The sequence below is a fragment of the Martes martes genome (genome assembly GCF_963455335.1).
Source record: "Martes martes genome assembly, chromosome: X".
Taxonomy (NCBI): Eukaryota; Metazoa; Chordata; class Mammalia; order Carnivora; family Mustelidae; genus Martes; species Martes martes.
In genome coordinates, this window is record NC_137897.1 from 55,065,503 (window position 1) to 55,091,155 (window position 25,653).

General features: G+C 42.8%; 1 protein-coding gene across 1 annotated transcript; it reads left to right on the forward strand.

The window, feature by feature from the left end:
* Positions 1-189: 189 nt before the first annotated feature.
* Positions 190-24,485, forward strand: DGAT2L6 (diacylglycerol O-acyltransferase 2 like 6; the record flags this gene model as incomplete). Its single annotated transcript, XM_080795644.1, has 7 exons — positions 190-274; positions 19,413-19,523; positions 20,046-20,116; positions 20,486-20,690; positions 21,330-21,504; positions 23,689-23,900; positions 24,331-24,485. The coding sequence occupies 7 exons, from the start codon at positions 190-192 to the stop codon at positions 24,483-24,485; spliced, it is 1,014 nt and encodes a 337-aa protein (XP_080651770.1).
* Between the last annotated feature and the right edge of the window lie 1,168 nt (positions 24,486-25,653).

Genomic DNA, 25,653 nt, shown 5'->3' on the forward strand with positions numbered 1-25,653 from the left:
CCTGGTGTGTGTAGGAAGCTTGGGGTGGAGCCAGAGCTAAACAACAGGGAAGACTGGAGTAAAGGTTAGGGCAGGCCTAAAATCTTCAACAGCTGAAGGGACTCAGTGGTAAGAGACTAGAGAAAAGCACCTACAGAGGTGCTGGCTTTCTGTTTGGGCTTCTTGCCACAACTGAAGAGCACTACTGCCATGGCCTTCCTCTCCAGACTAGATCTTCAGGAATGCCTCCAAACCCTGTCTGTTTTGCAGTGGCTCCCAGTCTACGTGTTTTTAGGTGAGTGAATCCCAGGGGCCGGAGAGCATATGAGAACAGGCCAAGAAAGAGTCCAGGAACACCCCCCCTCCCCCAGCAATAAGGAAGGTTCCAAAGAGATTATTTGGTTGTTCCCTACCCTCTGGGAAAGACTGCGCCTCCCCACCCAGAGAGAGGGCTCCTGCTAAGTTCATGAAATTTCTCTTTCCAACAGAGGGGCACGAAGGCCATGAGTGAGGCTACTGTTGTTCTCGTTCAAAGATCACAGCGGCCTTCTCGGGACTGCCCCCTCTTTTTTAAATTTCAAGTCTTTATTTAAATTCCAGCGAGGTAGCTCATAGCATAATATCAGTTTCAGGAGTAGAATTGAGTGATCCGTCACTTACGTACGACGCCCAGTGCTCACCCCAACCAGTGCCCTTCATAATACCCATCCCCCATTTAACCCAGCCCCCTGCCCACCCCCTCTGAACTAGCTGGAAAGAGTCATATTCAGGGACGGGAGCAGAGGTGGTGGCGGCTTGCAGAGCTGTTGTTACTAGGTAGGCAGAAGGTGACTTTCCAGTATAAAACTATGGTGACAGAATTCTGGAAAATCTCAGAGCTGGCTGAGTGACTCATAGGACAAAACTTTAATAAAGCGCCTGTTGTGCCGTGGACTCAAAGCATGGCAATTATCAGTGCTTGGCAAATGGGCTGAGAGCTCTCAGCTTTTCCCAGCCAGAAACTAGGACCTCGTGGGCAGTTAGTTACAAGGACCAAGCTTGGACACTGGATGGGGAAAAATGTCATCCTGAAGGCAGCCAGTGCCAATCTATGGGAGGCTATCCGATCCCTTAGAGCAGATGGTCTTAACCAAAGGCCTATAGACCTAGAACCTGAGGTTGGAAGGGAGGGGGCGATTTTGAATTTGGATAGAAAAAAATTACCTTTATTTTCACTGACCTCAAGCTGAAATAATGAATGTAGGCAACAAAACACAGAAACATCAGCAGTACCAGTGAATTTTTCAGTGATAGACATCACAGGTTTGCTTATCACATGCCAGTTGCTGCAAGGATCTTGAAATTTCTTTTATGCTCATGACTACCTCAAAATTCCAGTAGTTATTGGAACCACCATTAGGTCTGGTTATTTAATGCATGAACCAAGAAGCCCAGGTTACTAGATCACATTTTTTATAATGTTTTGAGAATTGCATCATAATATGATGCATTTCCTTTGTAAGTCTGTGTATTTTATTTTGGGCAGTTAAGGTATTATTCGGAGAAGGGGTTCCTGGGCTTCCCCAGACTGCCAACAGGGTTCATGACCCCCAAAAGATGATGACTTATTGAGCCTTATTTTAACCAAATCATGCTGAGCTCTTAGTCCGTCAACGGCCCACCTCTAGCTGTATTAAGAAAAAAAAGCGGTATTTCTGTAAACTTCCTTCTTAGTCTTTCATATTTTCTCTTCGTTTCCCTTTGCGTTTATCTTAACTTCCTCTAACAGACCCCTTTGACAAGTTCCAGCCCCCAGTTGGGGAAGTGAGGGCCGCTGGAACTTCCTAAAACGCTTGGCATCATGGTGACAGCCACTATTTCAAGTCTGGATCTCAGAAAGAACAGGCAAAGATGGGGATTAGAGAGCAGAGGAAAGAAGTCCAGAGAGGCAGAACTGTGTAAGCTGATCCCTTTAGGGGTAGGGTCTGTCCTACCCCAGAGAGACTTTGTGTGGCATTCGAACACAAGTGCCCACGCCGGTCTGGCTCTTCTGGGGAGCTCTCTTCAATAAAATGTTTTCATTTTTCGACCACAGAATGATTTGTTTTGAAATTTTTTTTTTCTCTCTTCCTCTCCCCATCTCAAAGGACACTCTCTCTAGACAGGGATGAGGATAGAGGGCATATCCAACACTGAATATGTAAGGTCCCACGTGAGCCTTCTAATATTAGCTTCTAACATTAGAATGTTAGCCTCCTAATAATGCCCACCCCCATCTTCCTAGCCTCCAGTCATCCTGGAAGAGCTGGAGGTGTGGAGTGGGAATGTTAGTGACCAATGACGGCACCTACGTGTCTTCAGGGGAAAAAACTCATAACAGTTGTAAATGTTTTGTTTGCCCTGCATTTTCAAAAGTTTTTAAAAATTGCAGTGAAATGCACACGACATACAATCAACCGTTTTAACTAATTTTTAAGTGTCCATTTTATTTTTTTAAAGATTTTATTTATTTACTTGACACAGAGAGAGAGATCACAAGTAGGCAGAGAGGCAGGCAGAGAAAGAGGGGGAAGCAGGCTCCCTGCTGAGCAGAGAGCCCGATGACAGAACCCTGAGACCATGCCCTGAGCTGGGCTTAACCCTCTGAGCCACCCAGGTGCCCCTAAGTGTCCATTTTAGCAGCATTAAATATATTCAGTGTTGTGCAACCATCGCCAACCTCCATCCACCTCCAGACGTCTTTTCTTCTTGTAAAACTGAAACTCTGTACCCAGTAAACAAGAACTCACCGCTTCCCCTTCCCCCAGCCCCTGGCAACCACCACTCTACTTTCCATCTCTGAATTTGAGTCACACTCAAATGGGTGAGTGGGCACTTCATGTAAGTGGAATTATGAACTCTTTGTCCTTCCGAGACTGGCTTGTTTCACTTACCAGTCTTCAAGTTTCACCTGTGTTATATCATGTGACAGGATTTCCTTCCTTGTTAAGGCTGAATAACATTCCATTGTGTGACTATTGTAAGTAATGGTTCTATAAACATGGGTGTTCAAATGTATCTTTGAGATCCTGTTTTCAATCCTGTTGGATATATTCCCAGAAGTGCAATTGCTGGATCATAAGAATATTCCATTTTACTTTTTTTTAATATTTTATTTATTTATTTGACAGAGAGAAAGACAGACAGACAGACAGCGAGAGAAGGAATACAAGCAGGGGGAGTGGGAGAGGGAGAAGCAGGTCTCCCTCAGAGCAGGGAGCCCAATGCGGGGCTCAATCCCAGAACCTCTGGATCATGATCTGAGCCAAAGGCAGATGTTTAATGAGTAAGCCACCCAGGCACACATATTTTACTTTTTTTTGAGGAACTGCTATACTGTTTTCCATAGCAGCTGCACTGTTTTACATTCCCACTGATAGTGTGCAAGGGATCAAATTTCTCCACATTCTTTCCAACACTTCTTTATTTTCTGTTTCTTGAATGTGATGCCATCTCACTGTGATTTTGATTTGCATTTTCCTAATGATTAGTAGTGTTGAGCATCTTTTCCTATGCTTATTGGCTTGTTGGCCATTTGTCTCAACTTCTTTTAAAGCGATCATCATTCCATTTATCTTCCTCTACTGGTTTAGATGTTATGCATCCTGTTTCTATTATTTTAGCAATTATGCTAGAAGTTACAACATGAATCCTGGGTCTTGGAGTTTACCGAGGTAGCTGTAGCATTTAACAGTGTGAGATATTAAAGATATTAAGATATTCACATCTGTTCAATAGTTACAGAGCAAATACTAATTATAAGACAGCAACTGTCCTTGTCAAGACTACAATGAGTCAAGCGCCAACTCCTTACTATTTAGGAACAAAGGTAAAGCAATCATTAATTCCACCATTGTACACAGTTTACACATCATACTGGACACACACACAAGTCACTACAATAGAAGACAGACTAGTAAGTGAAAGAAGGAGTCACAGTGAAGTGATATTAGGGTTTCAAGGGAAAAAATACCACACCAACTTGAGGCGATTGGGAAGGTAGAAAAGAGAATCAGTGAAACATGGTGAACAGGATATGGATTCTGGAATTTGTCTAACTTGGACGACAATTCGCTTTGTGACTTCCAACGAGTACTGTGACCCACTCTAAGGCTCAGTATCCCCATCCTCTCAGCTTGGTCTTCAGTAATTGCTCCATACAGAAAAGTGTCCCTCCCTCCCTCCCTTCCTACCCTCTCTCCCTTCTCTCCCTCCCTTCTTAATTTCCTCCGTTCTTCTCTTTCTCACCCACTTTCCTTCATTCCTCTCTCTCAGAGCTTTCCTCAGTGCCTCTCCTTCCCAAATGATGTTCAGAATCACGGCTGATTACTGAGCATCACTGAAAGTAATGGGAGACAAAATAGGGGAAAAGAGGAGAAAAAATGCAAAGGGACAAGAAGTGAGAAGAGAGGAATGAAAAGACAGTTTGGGAGTGATATGAAATAGTAAGACCCATGAGCCTTAGAATTGGGCAATGGCCCTGGCAGACCCCTTCCGCTCCCCACCCCCCACCCCCCCACCCCCCCACCCCCGTGGAGGGCCAGCTTCCATTAGAGGATGGCTCTCCATCTGTCTTTTCTTTTCTGGGCTTGTATCACCACCTACCTAAACTGTTGCTCTATCTTCTTTCCTGGCCCTCTACCTTCTACCCTCCATCCTCTCCAACCTATTCCACTGTGTGCTCCCAGTAGACTCTTTTTTTTTTAAGATTTTATTTATTTATTTGACAGAGAGAGAGAGAGATCACAAGTGGACAGAGAAGCAGGCAGAGAGAGAGAGAAAGGGGGGGAAGCAGGCTCCCCGCTGAGCAGAGAGCCCGATGTGGGGCTCGATCCCAGGACTCTGGGATCACTACCTGAGCCAAAGGCAGAGGCTTTAACCCAGTGAGCCACGCAGGCGCCCCACCAGTAGAGTCTTTTGAAAACGTCTTTGATTGCAGTCCTCTCCTGCTCAAAAATAGTCAGTGTTTTCCCACTGCCTACTCAGTGAAGTACAAATGTGTTAGCCTGGGCGTTCAAGGCCCTCCTCCGCTCTATGGCTCTAACCTTTTACCAGCTCATCGCCCTACTCTTCCCTTATATGAAGTTTGTGTTCCAGGCAGTCTCTTCACAGAACGAATGTAAAGGGTATTCTCCCACTCCTTCACCTCTGCTCTGACTATGCCCTCCACTAGAAGGATGCTTTGATCATTAGTCCATTGCTGGACTAATCATGGACAACCCCTCCTTTGAGATATTGCTCAAGTCATGTCTTCTCTGCAACATTTCCTAGACAACCTAAGACTACATCATCTCTGAAGGTCCAAAGCAATTTGTAAAAATAGGATAGGTAGAAGCCTTTATGTCCTTTGCCCCCTCTATCCAATAAGCTCCATGAGGGCAGGAGCCATGTCTTGTCATGGTTATATTTCTCACAAGACCAGGCTTGACATTAAATTGATGATTCTTCTAGATTTCTTCTTCCTTAGTGGCGACCTTAAATCCATCTCTTGTTCTTTTTCCTCTCTCCTGGTCATCCTTTTGTTTTGTTTTTTGTTTGTTTGTTTTGTTTGTTGTTTTGTTTGTTTTTTAGGCCTTCCTTCTTTCTCTGGCTTCTGATACTACATAAAATAGGACATAGTCTTGGGAGTCAGACAGGCCAGGTCTGCCACTTGCTTGTTATGTGACCTTGTGCAAGTAAGTTACTATTATTTTTTATGTGACCTTCACAAGTAAGTCATTCATTCTCTCCCACTATAGAAACAGAACATATGCCTCTAAGGACCATTGTGGAGATCAAAGAGACAAAAAAAAATCCTCAAAAGAGGCTCATTTTCTTCCTTTCTGTTATAGAAATTGACATTACTCGGAGCCCAACAACCCCACCTCATAAGACACTGCCAACCTTGCCATTTGATCAACAGAAGAATGACCACTTCTAAGACAAGCACCCTAGGTTCTGACTTCATTATACCTTTAGGAAGAATACTAAGTAACTAGATCCTAGAAAATTAGGCAGAGACTTTGATACACTCCCAGCATTCCCACAGGCTCTTTCAAAGCACCGTTCATTCACCCCCTACATCCAATCAACCACCAAACTCTGAAAATTCTCCATCCATAGTATCTTTCAAACTGGTTTGAGAAATAGTAACCTCCTTCAAGTTCCCATAGCCTCTCATTTAAATTACTACAATTCTTAGCTGATTTCCTGCCTACAGTTTCTCTTGCCACCACATTTATCCCGAATTATCTTCCTGATACACAGATACGATCACTCTGTTCCTCTGCTTAATAACTTTCACAGGTTTCCTCTTCCCTCTAGCAGCAGGCCTAATCTCCCCAGCTTCCTTTCCAGTTCCATCTCCTATTTCATGGTTTCCCATGCTCCTGGTACATTTGCAGGTTATGATGTTATGAGCCTTGGCCTCCTCTATCTACAGGTCTTTATTTGAGTTCTTCCTCATGCATGGAAGGCCCTTTCTCCACTAATACTTCCATCAAAATCCTACTCTTCCTCCAAAATTCAACTTAACTCCTACCCTCTACCAAAAAACCTTTTTCTAGTTTCCCCAGTAGTAAGGAATGGTCTTCTGCTTGGGTTCCCACAGAATGACATTTGAAGGGCTCCTGTTATTTTTATTTTAAAAATAATTTTAAAATAAAAAGAAGAAAAAAGATCACAAATCACTAACATAACCTTCTGGGGTGCCTCGGTGGCTCAGTCATTTAAGCATCTGACTTTGGCTCAGGTCATGATCTCATGGTCCTGGGATGGTGCCCACATCAGGCTCCTCACTTAGCTGGGAGTCTGCTTCTCTGCCTCTCTCTCCCTCTCCCTCTGCCCCTCCCTGCCATGCTCTCTCTCAAATAAATACATACATCTTTAATAAATAAATAAATAAAATTATCTACCTGTCAGGATTATGAGAGAATTAAATGAGATAATGTATATTAAGTGCTGAACAGAGTGCTTATTAATCATAAATGCTTGATACATAGTATCAATGGCCATATGCACATTATTTGCATCATTTCCTTATTTATTCTTTTTACCCTCCTCCTTGCAGTCCCCAACCCTGTCCCCATGGTTTGTAGCACAGAGATTTCACATGAAGTGTGCTCCAAGTTTGTTGGATTATTAAATTACCTTTTACCCCCACAAGTTCTTATATTTGTGGTTAATGTAGATCTAATAAGTAATCACAAAGTCACAGGAATTCATCTGTGACAAACTAACCACATTCTTGGATTTCTAAGAGCTTTGAGCCAGCCAATAGGACACTGAGTTTTTGCTTTCCACTGGCAGCTTGCCTGTAGCTTTATACAAACATGTTCACCTTGGAACCCCAGAAGGCCTTTCCTGGTTTGGAATAAGAGCGTTAGTGGTTTTTGCCCTTGTCAGCTTTCATCTGCTGCTTGGTGAATTTTGAAATAAGAACCTCTCCATGTGTTACAATTAACATAACAAATATTTATCACGAGTCATCTCCCTGTGCTTGGCCCTGTGCTAAAGGTTTTTTCAAGAAGCTTACCATCTAATAGAGAGAGGGCCAGATATATGAGGTAATAACTACACAAGCAGCAGAATGAAACAGGACCAAAGAGAAGCACAAGTAATGTGCTGTGGGTGTGCGGAAGAGGGACACTTAATTCTGAGCAGAGAATCACCCAAAATATCATTTAAAGGGGTATCATTTCAACCAGTCCTTGAAGGCTGAAAGAATTTTGATACGCAGAAAGCTGAAGAGAGGGTAGTCAGAATAAAGGCACAGGTGCCTGGGTGGCTCAGTGGGTTAAAGCCTCTGCCTTCGGCTCAGGTCATGATCCCAGGGTCCTGGGATCGAGCCCCGCATTGGGCTCTCTGCTCAGTGGGGAGCCCGCTTCCCCCTCTTTCTCTGCCTGCCTCTGCCTACTTGTGACCTCTGTCTGTCAAATAAATAAATAAATCTTTAAAAAAAAGAAGAAGAAGAAAGGCACAGCCTCTCCAAAGGCAGAGATGTAAAAATGCATGGAAGGTTAAGAGAATGGGGAGTAGAACAAAGTGGTTTCACATATTTCAGCCATTTGCATCCCACCTTCTGTTTTTTTCCACAGCTGAGTACTACCTGTGCTCTTATGACTTAACAATTTTTTCCAAATTGACTCATTGCTATTACCTAAATTCACATATTTTTTTTAAAGATTTTATTTATTTATTTGACAGACAGATCACAAGTAGGCAGAGAGGCAGGCAGAGAGAGAAGGGAGGAAGCAGGCTCCCCGGTGAGCAGAGAGCCCGATGCGGGGCTCGATCCCAGGATGCTGGGATCATGACCTGAGCCGAAGGCAGCGGCTTTAACCCACTGAGCCACCCAGGCGCCCCTAAATTCACATATTTTTTAAAGATTTATTTATTTATTTGAGAGAGAGAGAGAGAGACAGTGAGTGAGAGCATGAGCAGGAGGGTGTGAGGGGGAGGGAGAAAGAATCTCAAGCAGACTCCATGCTGAGTGCAGAGCCCAACATGCGGCTCAATCCCAGGACCCTGAGATCATGACCTGAGCTAATACCAAGAGTTGCATCCTTAACCAACTGAGCCACCCAGGTGCTCCTAAATTAATGTGTTTGAACAGAAATTTTATATCACTGCTGTAAGTTTACTTTTATTCATGGTACATTAAAATAATTTTCCATCCATATACCACCTCAGACCATCTAGCATACCTACAGTGGGCATGGGAACGATGCTTTGAGAAATAGTGGGCTAGTGCATAAGCAGGATCAGGGCAGGGAGTGAGAGATGAGGCTAGGAAGCTGTGTGGGGATAGTCCATGGAGGGCCTTACATGTCAGGATATCATGTTTAGACTTTTTTCTGCCAACAGTGGGATAATACTGAAGGTTTCTGAAGTCAACAACATTTGACTGTGCTTTAAAAAAAAAGAAAAAATCTGGCAGTAGCACGGGAAATGGATCAGAAGGGAAGACACCAGCAGGCAAAAAGAACAGACTAAAGTCTGTACTCCAGACCAGAGGAGATCGAGCCTTCAGCCATAGCAGTGGCAATGGAGATAGAAGCAGGAGAATGAATGGGAGAGAGATTTTGTGGAAAGGGGAGGAAGTCAAAGAGAGCTCCAAAATATTGCAACAAGGCCATTTATTTTGAGGGCTAAAAGACGAGTAGGAACTATCCAGGAAAGAGCTGAGGAAGATTCTTCCAGGTGAAAGGGGATGGCATGCACAGAAGCCCACACTCTCCCTGTGCTGGGCAGGGAGAGCAGAATGAGTTGGAGGAGAGACAGAACAGTATGGTGGAATGCCTAAAACAAGGGAGGAGGCCAGCGGCTTCACCACAGAGGGCCTTCAAAATCAAGATTACAAGACCTTAAGAGCCTTCACCTTAAGAGTCATCAGAAGCCACACTCGATGCTGAATTATTAAATTATCATTTACTCCCACACATTCTTATATTTACAGTCAATTTAGACCCAATAAGTAATTTCAAAGCTACAGAAATGCCTCCTTAACGACCCAGTCATGTTCCTGGTTAAATGCTATACAGAGACAGAGTCAGATTTGCATTTAGCATCACCCACACACACACCTTCCACACTTGTCCAATTATTTTTTTAGAGTAAATGCCTAGAGAAGAAATAAATGGCCAGTGGCGCCTAGGTGGCTCAGTCGGTCAAGTGTCTGCCTTCAGCTCAGGTCATGATCTGGGGGTCCTGGGATCGAGGCCCGCATCAGGTTCCCTGCTCAGTGGGGAGTCTGCTTTTCCTTCTGTGCCCAACCCCCACCCCACTCATGTGCGCTCTCTCTCTCTCTCTCTCACTCACTCTCTCTGTCTCAAATAAGTAAAATCTTTTTTAAAAAGATTTAGAAGACATTAAAAGTCATCTAGGAAAGAGATAATGGTGGCTTAGACTGGGTAGTAACATGAAGGGGGGAAATAGAACCATTTGAAAGGCGTTTAGAAGGTAGAACTGCCAGGAATTGGTAACTGACTAAAGGGGAAAATAATTAGAGCTTAGAGGTTAAGGGTGCAGTCTCCGGAGTAAAAAGGTCTTGACTTCTCAACCCTGGCTCACCCACACTGGCTCACCCACACGCTAGCTTTGTGGCCTCAGGTAGTTATTTAACCTCTCTAAACCTGGGCTCCTCCTGTACGAAATGAGATTAGTTGCTGTCATAATGGAGTCTTTGTGAAGATTAAATGAACTATGCGTGTAAAATGATGAGTGTACAGTAAATATTGGCTATTACTGTATGAGGAAAGTGAGCAGGTAAGATGCATCAAAGATAATTTGAAGAAAGGACCCACTTAGATCCATACTGGTACCACCTTTAACTTAAGCTAGTAAACAATAGTAATTGGAGGTTATACAAGTTTAAATTTATTTTTTTAAGTCAGGGCCAGGGACAAAAGGGTCAATTTACCAAGAAGATATAACTAACCAAAGGTAGATGCACCCAACAACAGAGCTTCAGTATCTATATGAAGCAAAAGCGAGCAGAACTGAAAAGAAAAATAGACAAACTAACAATGATACTTGGAGACTTCCTCCAAAACCACAAACAACCAAAACTCACACAAGATGAAAGAGAGAACCCATAACTACTAATTAAATTAAATTTCTAATTTTGGAAAATAAGAAGCCTTCCAAAACAGAAAACTGCAGGCCCAGATGGTTTCAACAGCAAATTCTACCAAACATTTTAAAGAAGATAAATCACAGATTCTACACAACCTTTCCCAGAAAATAAAAGAGGAAGGAACACTTGCCAACTCATTTATGAGGCCAGACCTTGATACCAAACCTAGACAAAGACGGTACAAGAAAGAAAACTATAGACCAATATTCCTCATAAATATAAATGCAAAAATCCTCAGTAAAATACTAGCAAATTGAATCCAGCAATACAAAGCATAATATACCACAGCCAAGTGGGCTTTATCCCAGCAATGCAAGTGCAAATATTTGAAAATCAATGTAAACTACCATATTAACAAAGGAAGAGAAAATGCATGATCATATCAACTGATGTAGACAAAGCATTTGACAAAATTCCATTTCAGTCATGATAAAACCTCTCAGCAAACTAGGAATAGAGGGAAACTTCCTCAACCTGATAAAGAGCATCTATAAAAAAAAAAAAAAACAACAACTGTAGCTAACATCATATTTAATGAAAGACTGAAAGCTTTGTCCCCAAGATTGGCAGCAAAGCAAGGATGTCCACTCTCACCATTTGTACTCAACATCATACTAAAAGTCATAGCAAGTGCAGTAAGACAAGAAGAAGGAGGAAAAAAGAAAAGCATACAAATTGAAACATAAGAAAAAAAAAAACTACCCTATTTTAACAGATGAGGTGATTGTCTGTAGAAAATCCCAAGGAATCTATCAAACACACACACACACACACACACACACACACATCCAAGAACTAGCAAAGGAGGTTAGCCAAGTTACAGGATACAAGATCACACATAAAAATCAACCACAGTTCTATATACTAGCAGAAAACAACTGAAAATAGAAATTCAAGGGGGCGCCTGGGTGGCTCAGTCCGTTCAATGTCTGACTTTTGATTTCAGCTCAGGTCATGATCTCAGGGTGGTGAGATTGAGCCCTGTGTCAGGCTCTGTGCTCAGAATGGAGTCTGCTTGAGAGTCTCCCTCTCCTTCTGCCCTTATGCCAACTCACACTCTAAGTAAATAAATAGTCTTTTTTAAAATCAAAGAATAGAAACGTTTTACATAAAATACACCAGTTTTAGCTTCCGCATTGTTGTCCACACACACATCAAAATATGATATCATTTTCCTCAACTTGTAGCATGTGAGCCTGAGCAGGGAGCCTGATCTGGGGCTTGATTCTGGGACCTTGAGATCATGACCTGAGCCAAAGGCAGGTACTTAACCGACTGAGCCTCCCAGGTGCCCCTATTCTTAATAAATTTCAATCGTCAAGAACTGCAGACAACATGTGCTACTCAAGGGGACATTCCAGGATAGAGTGGTTGGCAGATCTCAGGGGACCTTGAGATCATTTCAGGGCTGACCTTACTGGCCTGTCACAATCAGGCCACATTTTGGAGCTCCCCACTCTGCCTATCAATCAGGTGTCATGGTAGTAAGTCTCTTGACGTGACATTCTCCCCTAGTGGACTTCAGAGACCTATCTACCTGTAGTGTTCAGCAGGGTCTGAACCCACATTTTAAAAATGGGAAGTCAGATGACCTGTGAGATGCAATTAATTCCCAGGACAACTGTGGTGCTCCAAAAACTCAAGGTTAGGCAGGATGGATCTATTCTTGTTCAAAAAAAAGGCAACAAAGATATTGATCATCATGGCAGAATACATTTGCCTAGTATACCTGTATGCTTCTCAAGTCGAGCACCGGTTGTTCCAAGCTCCATCCCTGGGCTGTGCTCTCCTGCAGTACTCTAAAAAATACTCCCCACAGTGCTCTGAGCAGCTGCAGTACTTATCCTATATTTGCTCTTAACCGAAAAAAAGTCTTTTAACTTCATATTAGCTTTTTAAGTGGTTAATCCGCTACCTTTATTATATATTTGCACTTACTGGTAGATTTTTACTTCTGCATGTTTTCATGTTACTAGTTAGTGCCTTTTCTTTTCAGCTTAAAGAAGCCCCTTTAACATTTTTTCGTAAGGCCAGTTTAGTAGTGATCAAATCCTTTACTTTTGCTCGGGTAAAACACCCTCTACCACTCCTTCAATTCTGAATGATAACCTTGTCAGGTAGAGTTTTCTTGGTTGAAAACTTTGCTTTTGTTTATTTGCTTGTTTTCTTTTTTCACTGAAGAGTAATTAACATTCAGTGTTACATTAGTTTCAGGTGTACGATATAATGATTCAATAATTCTAGAGGTTATTCACTATTCATCAAGATAAATGTACTCTTGATCCTTTTTATCTATTTCACCCTACTCCTCACTCATCTCCCCTCTGGCGACCACCAGTTTGTCGGTATTTAAGAGTATCATTTTGTTGGTATCTTTTTCTTTGTTCATTTGTTTTGTTTCTTAAATTCCACATATGAACGAAATCATATGGTGTTTGTCCTTCTCTGACTGATTCATTTCACTTAGGATGATACCTTCCAGGTCCAGCCATGTTACAGATGGCAAGATCACATATAGATACACACATACACATATACATATAACAGCTTCTTTATCCAATCATTTGTGAATGGACCCTTGGGTTGCTTCTATATCTTGCCTGTTATAAGTAATGCTGCAGTAAACATAGAGGTGTATATATCTTTTCCAATTAGTGTTTCTCACTTCCTTTGAGTAAATACCCAGTAGAGGAATTACTGGATCATATGCTAATTGTATTTTTAACTTTCTTTTTTTTTATTTATTTATTTGACAGACAGAGATACAAGTAGGCAGAGAGGCAGGCAGAGAGAGAGGAAGGCAAGCAGGCTCCCCGCTGAGCAGAGAGCCCGACTCGGGGCTCGATCCCAGGACCCTGGGATCATTACCCGAGCTGAAGGCAGAGGCTTTAACCCACTGAGCCACTCAGGAGCCCCTGTATTTTTAATTTTCTAAGGAAACTTCATACTGTTTCCACAGTGGCGGCACCAATTTGCATTACCACCAACAGTGCACAAAGGTTCTTTTTTCTCCACATCTTCACCAGCACTTGTTATTTCTTGCCATTTTGATTCTAGCCATCCTGACAGGTATAGGGTGGTATTTCATTGTGATTTCAATTTGCATTTCCCTGATGATCAGTAATGTTGAGCATCTTTTCCTGTGTGTGTTAGCCATCTGCATATTTTCTTTGGAAGAATGTCCATTCATGTCCTCCACCCATTTTTTATTTGGATTATTTTTTGGTGTTATGTAAGTTCTTTTTACATTTTGGATAGTAACTTCTTATCACATATGTCATTTGCTAATCTCTTCTCTCACTCAGTAGGTTGTCTTTATGTTTTACTCATTGTTAACTTTGCTATGCAAAAGACTTTTTATTTTGACGTAGTCCCAATAGTTTACTTTTGCTTTTGTTTCCCTGGCCTTAGGAGACTTATCTAGAAAAATGTTGCTGTGACTCATGTCAGAGATATTACTGCCTGTGCTCTCTTCTAGGACTCCAATGGTCATGTCTCACATTTAGGTCCTTGATCCATTTTGAGTTTATTTTTGTGTGTGGTGTAAGAAAGTGCTCCAGTTTCATTCTTTTGCATGTAGCTGTCCGGTTTTCCCAGCACCATTTGTTGATGAGACTCTTCCTCCTTGTATATTCTTGCCTCCTCTGTCATAGATTAACTGACCATATAAGCATGGACTTATTTCTGGGCTCTCTATCCTATTACATTGATCTATGTGTCTATTTTTGTGCCAGTACCATACTGTTTTGATCACTACAGCCTTGTAGTATTTTGGAACCTGGGGTTGTAATATCTCCTGCCTTTTTCTTCTTTTCAAGATTACTTTGGCTTTTCTCTCTGCTTTTAATATTCTCTCTTTATCTTTAACTTTTGGCATTTTTATTATAATGTGTGTTGGTATAGATTTCTTTGGATTCATCTTATTTGGAACTCTTTGCTTCTTGGAGCTGAGTGTCTATTTCCCTCCATAGGTTATGGAATTCTTTAGCCATTATTTTCTCAAATAAGTTTTCTTCCCCTTTCTCTCTCTCTTTTCCTTTTGGGACCCATATAATGAAAATGTTAGGCTGCTTGATATTGTTCCATAAATCCCTTAAGCTACCTTTACTTGTTTTCAATTTTTTTCTTTTTAATGCTTGGTGTTAGTTTTTCTGCCCTGTGAAATTGACTGATCCTTTACTCTGCTTTACCTAGTCTGCTGTTGAACACCTCTACTGTATTTTCCAGTTCAGTTATTGTATTCTTCAGCTCCATGACTTCTGTTTGGTACTTTATTATGTTTTCTATCTCATTGTTGAAACTCTCACTGTGTTTGTTCATTCTTCTCAAGTTCAATGAGCATCTTTATGGCCTTTACTTTGAATTCTTTATCAGGTAGATTATCTCCATTTTTAAATTTTTTTAAAGATTTTATTTATTTATTTGACAGAGAGAGAGAGATCACAAGTAGGCAGACAGGCAGGCAGAGGGGGAGGGAGAAACAGGCTCCCTGCTGAGCAGAGAGCCCGATACAGGGCTCAATCCCAGGACCCTGAGATCATGACCGGAGCCCAAGGCAGAGACTTAACCCACTGAGCCACGATTATCTCCATTTTTAAGGGTTTTTAGTTTTAAGGTTTTATTTCCCTGAGGAAAGTGAGTCTTTCACTTGGAACATATTCCTCTGTCTTCATTTTGCTTCACCCTCCATGATTGTTTCTGTGTAACAGCTATCTCTCCCAGTCTTGAAAGAGTGGCCTTGTGTGGGAGATTAATTAAATTAATTAATCAATCCTTTATCTTTTGGTTATTCCTCAGACCTTTATAATTGTTTAAGTATCCTGATTTTTTCTTGATAGGTTCCAGTTGTTGAGGGAAGGCCAACACTTGTCAGTGTCCCAAAGAGAGAGACCTCGGACAGTTTAGCTTCAGGCTAATTATAAGCCAGATCCGCATGCAACAGTTTTTAAGGTAGGCAAATATAGACAGTCTTGTGAGTCTACAATATAAACCCTGCTGATATCCAGACAAGAAGCTCTGGAGGTGTCCACTGGTCAATAACTGCAAAAATTGTGGCTTTAGACTTCAAGCTCCCGTCTGAGTGGTATCAGCCAGCTGTGGGGAGGACAAGGGAGGCCACTAACATGACATCTCCCTGTCCATATTCCCTGGGGGGGGGTTCCTCTGTAGCCCCTGGATGTGTGGCAAACCTGAAGCCTGCCCCTCAGTATGAAGCCTAGGGACAAGAAAATAAAACTTTTTCACATGAAGACTAGGGGTTTGTTTCAGTCTGCTGTTTGTGCAGTGCCCTGTGCCAAAGACTATCTCTCTAATTGGTTTGGACTCGTGGGGCCCAGAAATGCATTTCTCCTGACCAAGACAGCCAGGTGCTCAAGGAGTGTCCTTTCTATGGGCTGCATGTGCTTGCTGGCCGTGGCTTGGTGGGTCACGACTGTGGCTCGTAGGGTTGGGACACTTGGCCAACCCAACTGCAGTGGGGTAGGCTGCACCTGCAATGCATGGAAGGTGGTGGGGGACAGTCCCACTGGAGCTAGCAGGCTAGACACAGGTTGTGAAGAGTCACCTGCTAGTCCCAACACCAACAAAGCAGGAGAACTCAAAAAATGACACCCACTGGTGCCTCCGTCCTTAGAGAGCATCTAAACAGGTTTCTTTTTCTCCAGCAGATGCTTTAAGATTAAAACATGAGTCTTTTCCACATTCTGTTCAGGCGCCTTTCAAACTGTTGCTTTTGTGCTGGGTCCCAGGGCAAGTAGGTTTGTGTGCAAGCCCTTTTAAGAGTGAACTTTCCATTTCCTATAGCCCTTTGGTTCTCCTTGAAATAAACCTTGGTTTTCAAGGCCAGACACTCCAGGGTCTCATCTTTCTGGTGCAGTTCTCAAGGTTTGGAAGGCCTGAAAGGAGGCAAAAACACTTCACTCCTCAGGGATGAGCTCTAGATTATAAGACCCCCCTCCCAACTGTGGGTCACTGCTCCCGAATGTGGGGGTTTCTTTATAGACTGTGTCTCCACCTCTCCTACATATATCAAGGTGGCTTTTTTATCCTTTGTCCTGGAGGCTCTGCTCAGCTAGCTTTAAGGTCCTTTCCAGAGGGAATTGTTCTTTGTGTAGCTGTAGAGTTGTTATATTCATGGGAGAAGGTGATCCTTCTACACCACATTTTGAACCCTCTATGGCCAATTGATCTTTGAGAAAGATGCAAAAGTAATTCAATGGAGGAAGGGTAGTCTTTTAAACAAATGATGCTGGAACAACTGGATATCCATATGTACTATATGAACCTTGATCGAAACCTCAAGTCTTACTAAAAAATAACTCAAAATAGATCACAGACATAAATGTGAAACACAAACTGTAAAACTTTTAATAAAAAATTTAGAAGAGAACCTTCACGACCTGAAGTGAGGTAAAAGGTTCTTAGATTTCTACATCAAAAGTACAATCTGTAAAGGGAAAAAATGATAAACTTAACTTCATCAAAATTAAAAGCTTTTGCTCTAAGAAAGACCCTGTTAAGAGAACAATATAAAAAATAAACAATGACTGGGAGAAAATGTTTGCAAATCACATATCCAGCAAAGAACTTGTACCCAGAATGTATAAAGACTTCTTAAAATTCACCAGTAAAAACAAAACAAAAAGACCCAATTGAAAAATGGACCAAAGTGAAATAAATATATCCTCACCAAAGAGGATATACAGAAGGCAGAGAAGCACATGGAAAGCTGTTAAGCATCATTAGATGTTTGGGAAATGCAAATTAAAATTGTGATGAGATACCACACTATACATCTATTAGAATGGCTTGGCCATCTTCAGTACAAACTAAATTTAGAGCCTGCCTTATGTGAGCATCTTCCTTGATAATTTACACTAAGACTTCTCGCTTGAAAACAGACAAGATTTTGGAAGCCTCTCCTGGTGTCAAGGCCATAATATCTAAGAATGCACCATATATACATCCACGCAAATGGTTGTTCTTCATTATTCTTGCCTCAGACACCTTTGCTTTCTGTGTGTCACAGAACTCCTTGTTCCATGAGCTTTAGCTCTTCCATGTTTGGCCTCTGTTTCTCTTATCTCTTTAAATCGCACTTCTGTCAGTGCGACACCAGTGATTCTCAGACAGGCTGCATTTGGCGGGCTTGTCTTCAAAGGACATTTGTGGTCTCCCGAGGTGCCACACCTGCAGTTCAAATAGATTCCACAAGGGGGATAGTGTTTATGGAAGTATAGCTCTTGGTCAGACTCCCATTACTTGTGAATAATAGAAAGAGACCAGATATAAGGCACACAATCCATCTATGATTTAGATAGCATCACATTTAAACAACACAAATGCTGCTTAAACACTTATCATTTGAGTTTACCTATTATTGAGAAGAGAAAACATTTATCTTTCAGCCAGTCTATAGATTTTTGCTAAACACCTACTGTGTGCAAGGCATGGTTCTAAATACTGGGGAGACAAACAAAATTTATTTGAAGCAAGACATAAAGGAGATGATACACTTAGGCTACCTTTAATTAATAATGATTCTTGCTGAGTTTTCTTCTGAAGCTTACCTGGCACATTACTCTCATCTTTTTTGAGGGTCAGAGGCAGCAGGACATTTCGCTATGGAAAGCTTCCTGTGAAACTCCTCCCACCGCTATTTCTTATTTAATTAGCATAATTATAACAACCATCTCAGCCAGCTCTTGCAGAGAGAATTCAGCCTATTACTAAGGTTTCTTTTACTCCATCACATGACTTTTTAAAGAAAGGCCCATTCCATCTTTTTTCCTGTTGTTTCCCTCTATGTCCAAAATGCAAGAGACAAACCCACTGCTAAGTAACTCTTGAGTTTCTTTCCCTTCTCTGGAAATTTTATCTACCATGATGTGGTTACCCAGCCCAAGAAGTCATTCCCTCAGCTGGGTCTTTTTTCTTTCACAATATGTGTATTTAGCCCTTTTTTCTCATGAACGCAGGTTTTCTTTTTTTAAAGATTTTATTTTTTTATTTGACAGAGAGAGACACAGTGAGAGAGGGAACACGAGCAGGAGGAGTGGGAGAGGGAGAAGCAGGCTTCCCACTGAGCAGAGAGCCCAATGCGGGGCTCCATCCCAGGACCCTGGGATCATGACCTAAGCTGAAGGCAGACGCCCAATGACTGAGCCACCCAGGCACCCCATGAATGCAGATTTTTAAATGGAATTTAATTCCCACTGCTGTGAGATGTATCAAGTTTACATTTCAAAGCCTACTATGGCCCTTTGCTAACAGAGATAATATTCCCCCTTCTGGATTTTTGAGACTTTTTGAATGTGACAAAACTGAACCTAGTAAAGCACTTTCTAAATACGTGTTTTCTTCTCAGCATCAAGCAGCCTATAATACTGCAGGCAGCCCTCTCCGCTGGTATGTGCTGACTTAGCAGTTCCACAAACAAAGGAGGGTCAAGCTTTTAGAAAAGAATTCCTCAAGTTCCAGAATGGGGATGTCAGTCACTGCTTCAAGGAGCTGTTCTTGCCAAGCCACTTGCCAAGCAGTGCTGTCATTTGACCCCAGCTGAGGGTCTGCTCTGAGAATGCCATTTCCTCAGTTAAGATCTCAGCCACCAAAGGGACTACGGCCGAGGGACTCAGAGGTGGGCCTGGACTATAGCAGAGTTGGGAGGGGTTGTGAGGGAAAAGGGAGAGAAGGGTCTCACATCAGCCTTGATCTGCTCCTTCAGTATAGAGCAGAGATGGGAGCTAGAATTATATTAAACTTGAAGGAAACTGAAGGAAACTGAACCTTTGTGTCCCCTCAGGAGCGATTCCTATTTTGCTTATACCCTACTTTCTGGTGTTCACTAAATACTGGATCTTGTCTGTGCTTGCCTTAGCCTGGCTCGCCTATGATTGGAACACCCACAGTCAAGGTAAGAGACAGAGGAAGAGTGGTGGTCCCTGTGTATGCTGAGGATGGAACCACAGGGAGAGAGAAATGGAGGGAGAGAGTGGGAGAGGCAGAGAGAGAAGGGGTGGGAAGAGGACAGAAGGGGAAAGGGAAAGGAAAAGAAGTAGGAAGGTAGAGGGCAGGGAAGATGGAAAGAAACAATTAGAGAGGTAGAGGGAAGGAGAAGGAGAGAGGAGAGCAAAGCTCAGCAAGGAACAGAGATCTCTCCCAGGTTTCCCAGGAAGGATTAAGAGGGTTTAAGACAGGTGCTCCCAAACTTGGAATATCTTTCTACCACCTTCCTAGCTGGCTACAGGGGATCAGGGGCCTTCTAGATCTTCTTGGGGGTTGGATTCAGAGACAGTACCTATCTAGAAATATGGAAGTGTGTAAAGGGGACCTCTTCTCTGACCCAAGGGCTATAAGAAGAACCCTCCACCTCTGGAAGAGGTTTGAGGGATTGGCAGTATCTCACCTGCTCTTTCCTTCCCTTCTGTACCCACAGGTGGTAGGCGTTTGGCTTGGGTACGAAATTGGACCCTCTGGAAGTATTTTCAAAATTATTTCCCAATAAAGGTAACTTCCCTTCCTTTTAGTGCCCTTGGTTCTTGTTGCCCAGACTCTCCCCTCTCAGCTCCATGTTTTCAAAGGCTTTAGTGACCAACAGTGAAAGTGAAGGCCCGGAAGTGTAATGCAGGTTAGACATCCAAGATGGATGGGCAGGTGGGGAGATGGATGGATTGCAGCCTGTCTTCACAGTGCCAAACCCAGGTCAGCCTCTCTGAGCATCATAACTCCTGGCAATCCTATGACAATGAAGACATCTCAAAGAACAGAGATTTGTGGTTCCCCAAGGGAAACACAGGATACCTGCTTGTCTGTGGGTCCACACGTCCTCTCTTCCTTCTTCCTATCCACCACTCTGACTTAATCTCCCTCTAACAGCTGGTGAAGACTCACAACCTCTCTCCCAAACACAACTATATCATTGCCAATCATCCCCATGGCATTGTCTCTTATGGTGTATTCATCAACTTCGCTACTGAGGCCACTGGCTTTGCTCGGATTTTCCCAGCCATCACTCCTTCCGTAGGAACCTTGGAATGGATCTTCTGGATCCCAATTGTGCGAGACTATGTGATGTCAATGGGTGAGTATAAGAAATCATTCCATTCTCTGACCCACCTCAGAGCTCCAACCCCAATAAGCCCTGACAGTCCACATCTCACATCCTGCTGGAAGAGGACTTAGTAGAAAATGAGTCCAGAACACACCGGGCCAGTAACAAGAGTATGCATCCACGCAGCAGGTTCTGTCTAAGATATGGGTGGTAGGATTTAGTTAGCCAGTAAGATAATTTATAGGCAGTTATAAGAGTTGCCAGGAATCCTTTCAGAAAAAGAAGCAGAAGGCTGGAGTTCAGGATCAAAGCCAAAGTGGAAAGAAGAAGGTCAGTGGTGGCTAGTGGCTAGTCCTGATCACCCCTGAGAGAGAGAACTCTGGACAGTTTCCAGAGCTATAAGACTGGGGAGAGTAGATACCGTTGATCTAAGAGGCAGCAGGCAGAGGAACTCAATGTAGGTGCAGACCCTTCCACAAGGCAAACAGCTGACCCTAAGGACCAACCTCAGGATAGGGCAAACCCAGGAAGTGGAGGTCAAAGACAGAAGAGTGGAAACAACAGTAGTCAGGAAACAGAACTGTCTCCAGCATGAAGAGCCCAGAGGAACCCCTTTCCCCAATCTCAGGTACGAAGTTTGCTATGCCACTTGACTCTTTGGTTTCACAGGTGTGTGTCCAGTGAGCGGGTTGGCCTTGAAGTATTTGCTGACCCAGAAAGCCTCAGGCAACGCTGTGGTTATTGTGGTGGGTGGAGCTGCTGAAGCCCTCTTGTGCCGGCCAGGCGCCTCTACCATCTACCTTAAAGAACGGAAAGGTTTCGTGAAGTTGGCACTGAAGACAGGGTGGGTCCCCAGGTTCTGGTGCCCTAAACCTGTGAGAAAGGGCTCTCTTTTTACTCTGGTTGCTTCCTTCTGCTCCTTCACACTGTGTCTTAATTGTATTTGGGGCTCCAGATACATTTGTAGGCACTTTTTTTAATTGAAGTTGGAGAAAGAACAGTAGGAAAAGACCTTTACCTTCTGCCCATTAGCCTAGTTAGCTGGGGATCTGGGGAAACAGAGCTTTAATCTATATCAACCCACTAACTGAGAGTCCCAGAAAACCTACTCAGCGCAGGGAAGGCACTGGGCTTGAGGCTGTGGGGATTGCAAAAATAAATAAGACATGATTATTTTCCCCAAAGAGCATATAATCTGGTTTGAAAACTAGAATACATTTGTTCAGCAGTTATTGAACCCCTTTGTGTGTTAGGCATAGTACTAGGCATTGAGGATATAAAAATAAATAATACCCGGTCCTTGCCTTTAAGAAACTGACAGTCCCATGGAAACAATAGAAGTGCACACGTGTAATTACAAAATATATCCAGAAGCCAACCACTTATCCTCTCAACTACGAGCCCCCACGGTTTAAACTAGCACCATATATCCCTTGGATTATTACAGTCTCCTAACTGCTCTACCTGCCTTCACATCCTAGAATCTATTCTCAACCGTAGCTAAGATGATCCCATTAAACGTGAGATTATGTCACTACTCCAAATGCTCCAAAGTCTCCCATTTCAATCTGGGCAAAAGCCAAAGTCTTTATGGGGGCCTGCAAAGCCCTAACTAATCTGGTCCTTAGCTACCCCTCATCACCCACTGCTCTCCTCCTCGTTCACTCTAGTAGAGCTACAGTGGACTTCTTGCTGGCCCTCAAACAAGCCACAGGCTCCTGCCTTAAGCTCTTTGCTCTAGCTGTACCCACTTCCTGGAACACTATTCCTCCAAATAACTGCTTGGCTCATTCCTTTACTTCCTCCAGGTATTTGCTCGAATGTTTTTTCTCAATAAGGTCTATCCTGATCATCTTGCTCTATTTTTTCCTGTTGCATTTATCACCTTCTTATATATCACTGATTTTACTTATTTATATATCTGGCTTTTTGTTTATTTGTTATTATTGTTTATTGTCTGTCCTCCCTCAAGAAAAACTGTGAGAAATTTTTTTTTATCCATTTTGTTCACTGACATGTCCTTAGGGCTTAAACCAGGGCCGATGCATAGAAAGAGCTCAATAAATACTTGTCGAATGAATGATGTGCTGCAATAGAGTTATGTACAAAGTCCTATGGGAACGACAACTGATGGAAACATCTTTACTCTCAAGGTAGAAGTTTCATAAGTGAGTGACATCTGAATTGTGAGCTAAAAAATATGTAGGAGTTGCCAGTCAGGCCAAAAAGGAGAAAGAATTCAGGGGACCCACAACATAGCAAGCACTATGCGAGGACCCAGAGATCCAAAAATGAATGAATAACAAATTTCCCACCTTTGATCAGCTTGACAGACAACTAGGGAGTCAGACAGGTAAGGAGGTAACTGTAATAACTGAGTTAGACTATTGTTGGTGTGGAGAAAGATAAGCTGAAGGGTACCTAATTCATATTGTGGGGGAGGGAATTGGAGGCAGTCAAAAAAAGGTTTCTTCAAGAGACTGAAATTGGAGCTGAGCATTGAAGGGCAAAATAGAATTAGCCATGTGAAGACAGAAGGAAGGCATTTCCGGCAGAGGGAGCAGAATGTACGAAGAAGCGTAGACAAGAAACAACTTGGCACACTTAGTATGGTTAAGCAGATTGCAAGAAAGGGGCGGGGAGAGGGGAAGCTAGCACAAAAGCTAGAGCACAAAAGCCATGGTAAGCAGCACAATACAGAGTGAGGATCTCTGGAAGAGTTTTAAAAAGAAGAATGACATGTCCAGATACACAGTTTAGGAAGGTCATTCTGGATGCTAGGAGCAATGAAAACAGTTAGATTGCCTAAGATTAGTTTTTTCCTATCAGAGGACAAGGTGTAGCAGCTCCCCGTGAAGGGTTCAGTTGGAAGGGTGGGGCATGGCAAGAGTGAGACACAAAGCTGAAGATGTTTGGGTGCTTGGGTTCTTGTTCTATAATGGGGAGATTAGAAGGTTTCATACCTTGGAGAGGGTTTTGCTGGGGGGAGCTCCCTCGGAGAGTTAATACTCTGCTCCTTTCTTTGCAGAGCGTACCTTGTTCCTTCCTATTCCTTTGGAGAGAATGAGGTTCACAATCAAGAGATCTTCCCTGAGGGCACGTGGATAAGGTTCTTCCAAAAAACCTTCCAGGCCACGTTCAAAAAAATCCTGGGACTAAATTTTTGTACCTTCCATGGCCGGGGCCTCACTCAAGAATCCTGGGGCTTCCTTCCTTTCAATCGGCCCATTACTACTGTTGGTAAGCTTTCTGATACCTCCGGACCACCTTTGTTGTTGATTCCCCCAACCCAGGTCATCCATCAAGTCCAGGAGGCCCAGCAAACAGCTGGGATGGGCAGTGGGAATTCCAAGGGCTATGACTGAGGGCAGGGTGGGCAGGACAACTGAACAGATAATAGTTGTGGCCTTTTAATAGTTGCAACGAGAGCATCTTTATTCACAAACATTCCTTCCCATCACTCTTCTGAGCTTGTTCTCATTCTCTTCAGCATGGATGAGATTAGGTATTTGCAGAATATGGGATGGGATGGAGCTAGAGCACAGGGAAAGAACAAAGGAAGAGGAGGGGACACAGATACTGAGTTTCAGTATGTGGCTCCTTCTGAGGGATGGGTAACTTGAGTTGGGGAGGGGAGTCTCTGATGCTTGTTTCTTCTCCTTCCCCATAGTCGGGGAACCCCTGCCAATCCCCAAGATTAAGAGGCCAGACAAGACGACTGTGGACAAGTACCATGCACTCTACATCAGTGCCCTGCACAAGCTGTTTGACCAGCACAAAGTTCAGTATGGCCTTCCTGAGACCCAGGAGCTGACAATCATATAACAGGAACTAGATCTCCCCATTACTAAACTCCTAGAACATTGAGGGATTCAGATAGGGCTACCCAGGAGGAAGAATTTGGGCAGAGAGGAGGATCTCAGGCGTGAGAAAGGCCAAACAAGCCAGCAAGTACTTAATGAATCTCGCTTGGCAGAAGGAACCAGAGGGAACAACCAATTTTAGAAAGCAGACTCTTGTGAATCTGCAGATCTTTTCTGCCCCATGACTCCAGCCAGCTCTCTGATCAAAGGAATTAGAAGACAAAGAACACCATGGCTTCTTTCTCCCAAGCCTTAGTGACACCATACTATGTAGCTTTAGGCTTAGAAGACTTGTTTAGAACAGGAATGGTTTGTTTCCTCTTCCTCCTTACAGTTTGGGAAATACAACAACGTAAACCAGAGACCTGACCTGTAGTTCCTGATCCAAGCAGAAAGGACTCCCTCAGTTGTGACCCAGTTCTACACTGGCAAAAACGTTTGCATGTAGTTATGCTGTCTATTCTATAAAAATAAAGGTCTACTCCTGAAACTAATATTACACTATATGTTAACTTACTAGAAATTAAATTTAAAAATTTGAAAAAAAAAAGAATAAAGTTCTAGATATATAAAACAGGCTATGACTAGTTTCTAATTACTGTGGTTCACTACTGGGCTTCCCTCAAACTTGGTCAGGAAGGTGGTCTGTGGAGAGCCATTTTCCTCTTCTTTATCCATCTTTCATACTTCCTCTGACAGAAAAGGTGAGAAGAGGAACCAGAACTGCTACACAGTGTAGGAGACAGGAGCAAAACTGTGAGAATTGGCATAGATACCCACTGAGTCGTCCATCTCTCCTAACCCCACATAACCATCCTGCGTCAGAAAGAAGGGAGCCACAAGACCATGCACGGACTGAGTCCACTTTATATCAAGTATCTACTGTGTAATAGGGATTATGCCATCATTTTTACAATCTTTGTCTCTTAATGCCAACGCCAACCCTGAGAAATTGCTGTAATCTTCATTTCACAGAAGCTAAAACTCAAAAAAGTTAAATAACTTACCCAAAGTCACGTAGCTTTGGATAGAAGTAGCATTCAAACCCAGGTCTTGCTAATTCTAATCCAAAGTTCTTTCTAATACATCAACCACCACACCTCCTATTCCTCATTTCCTGGAGACCTATT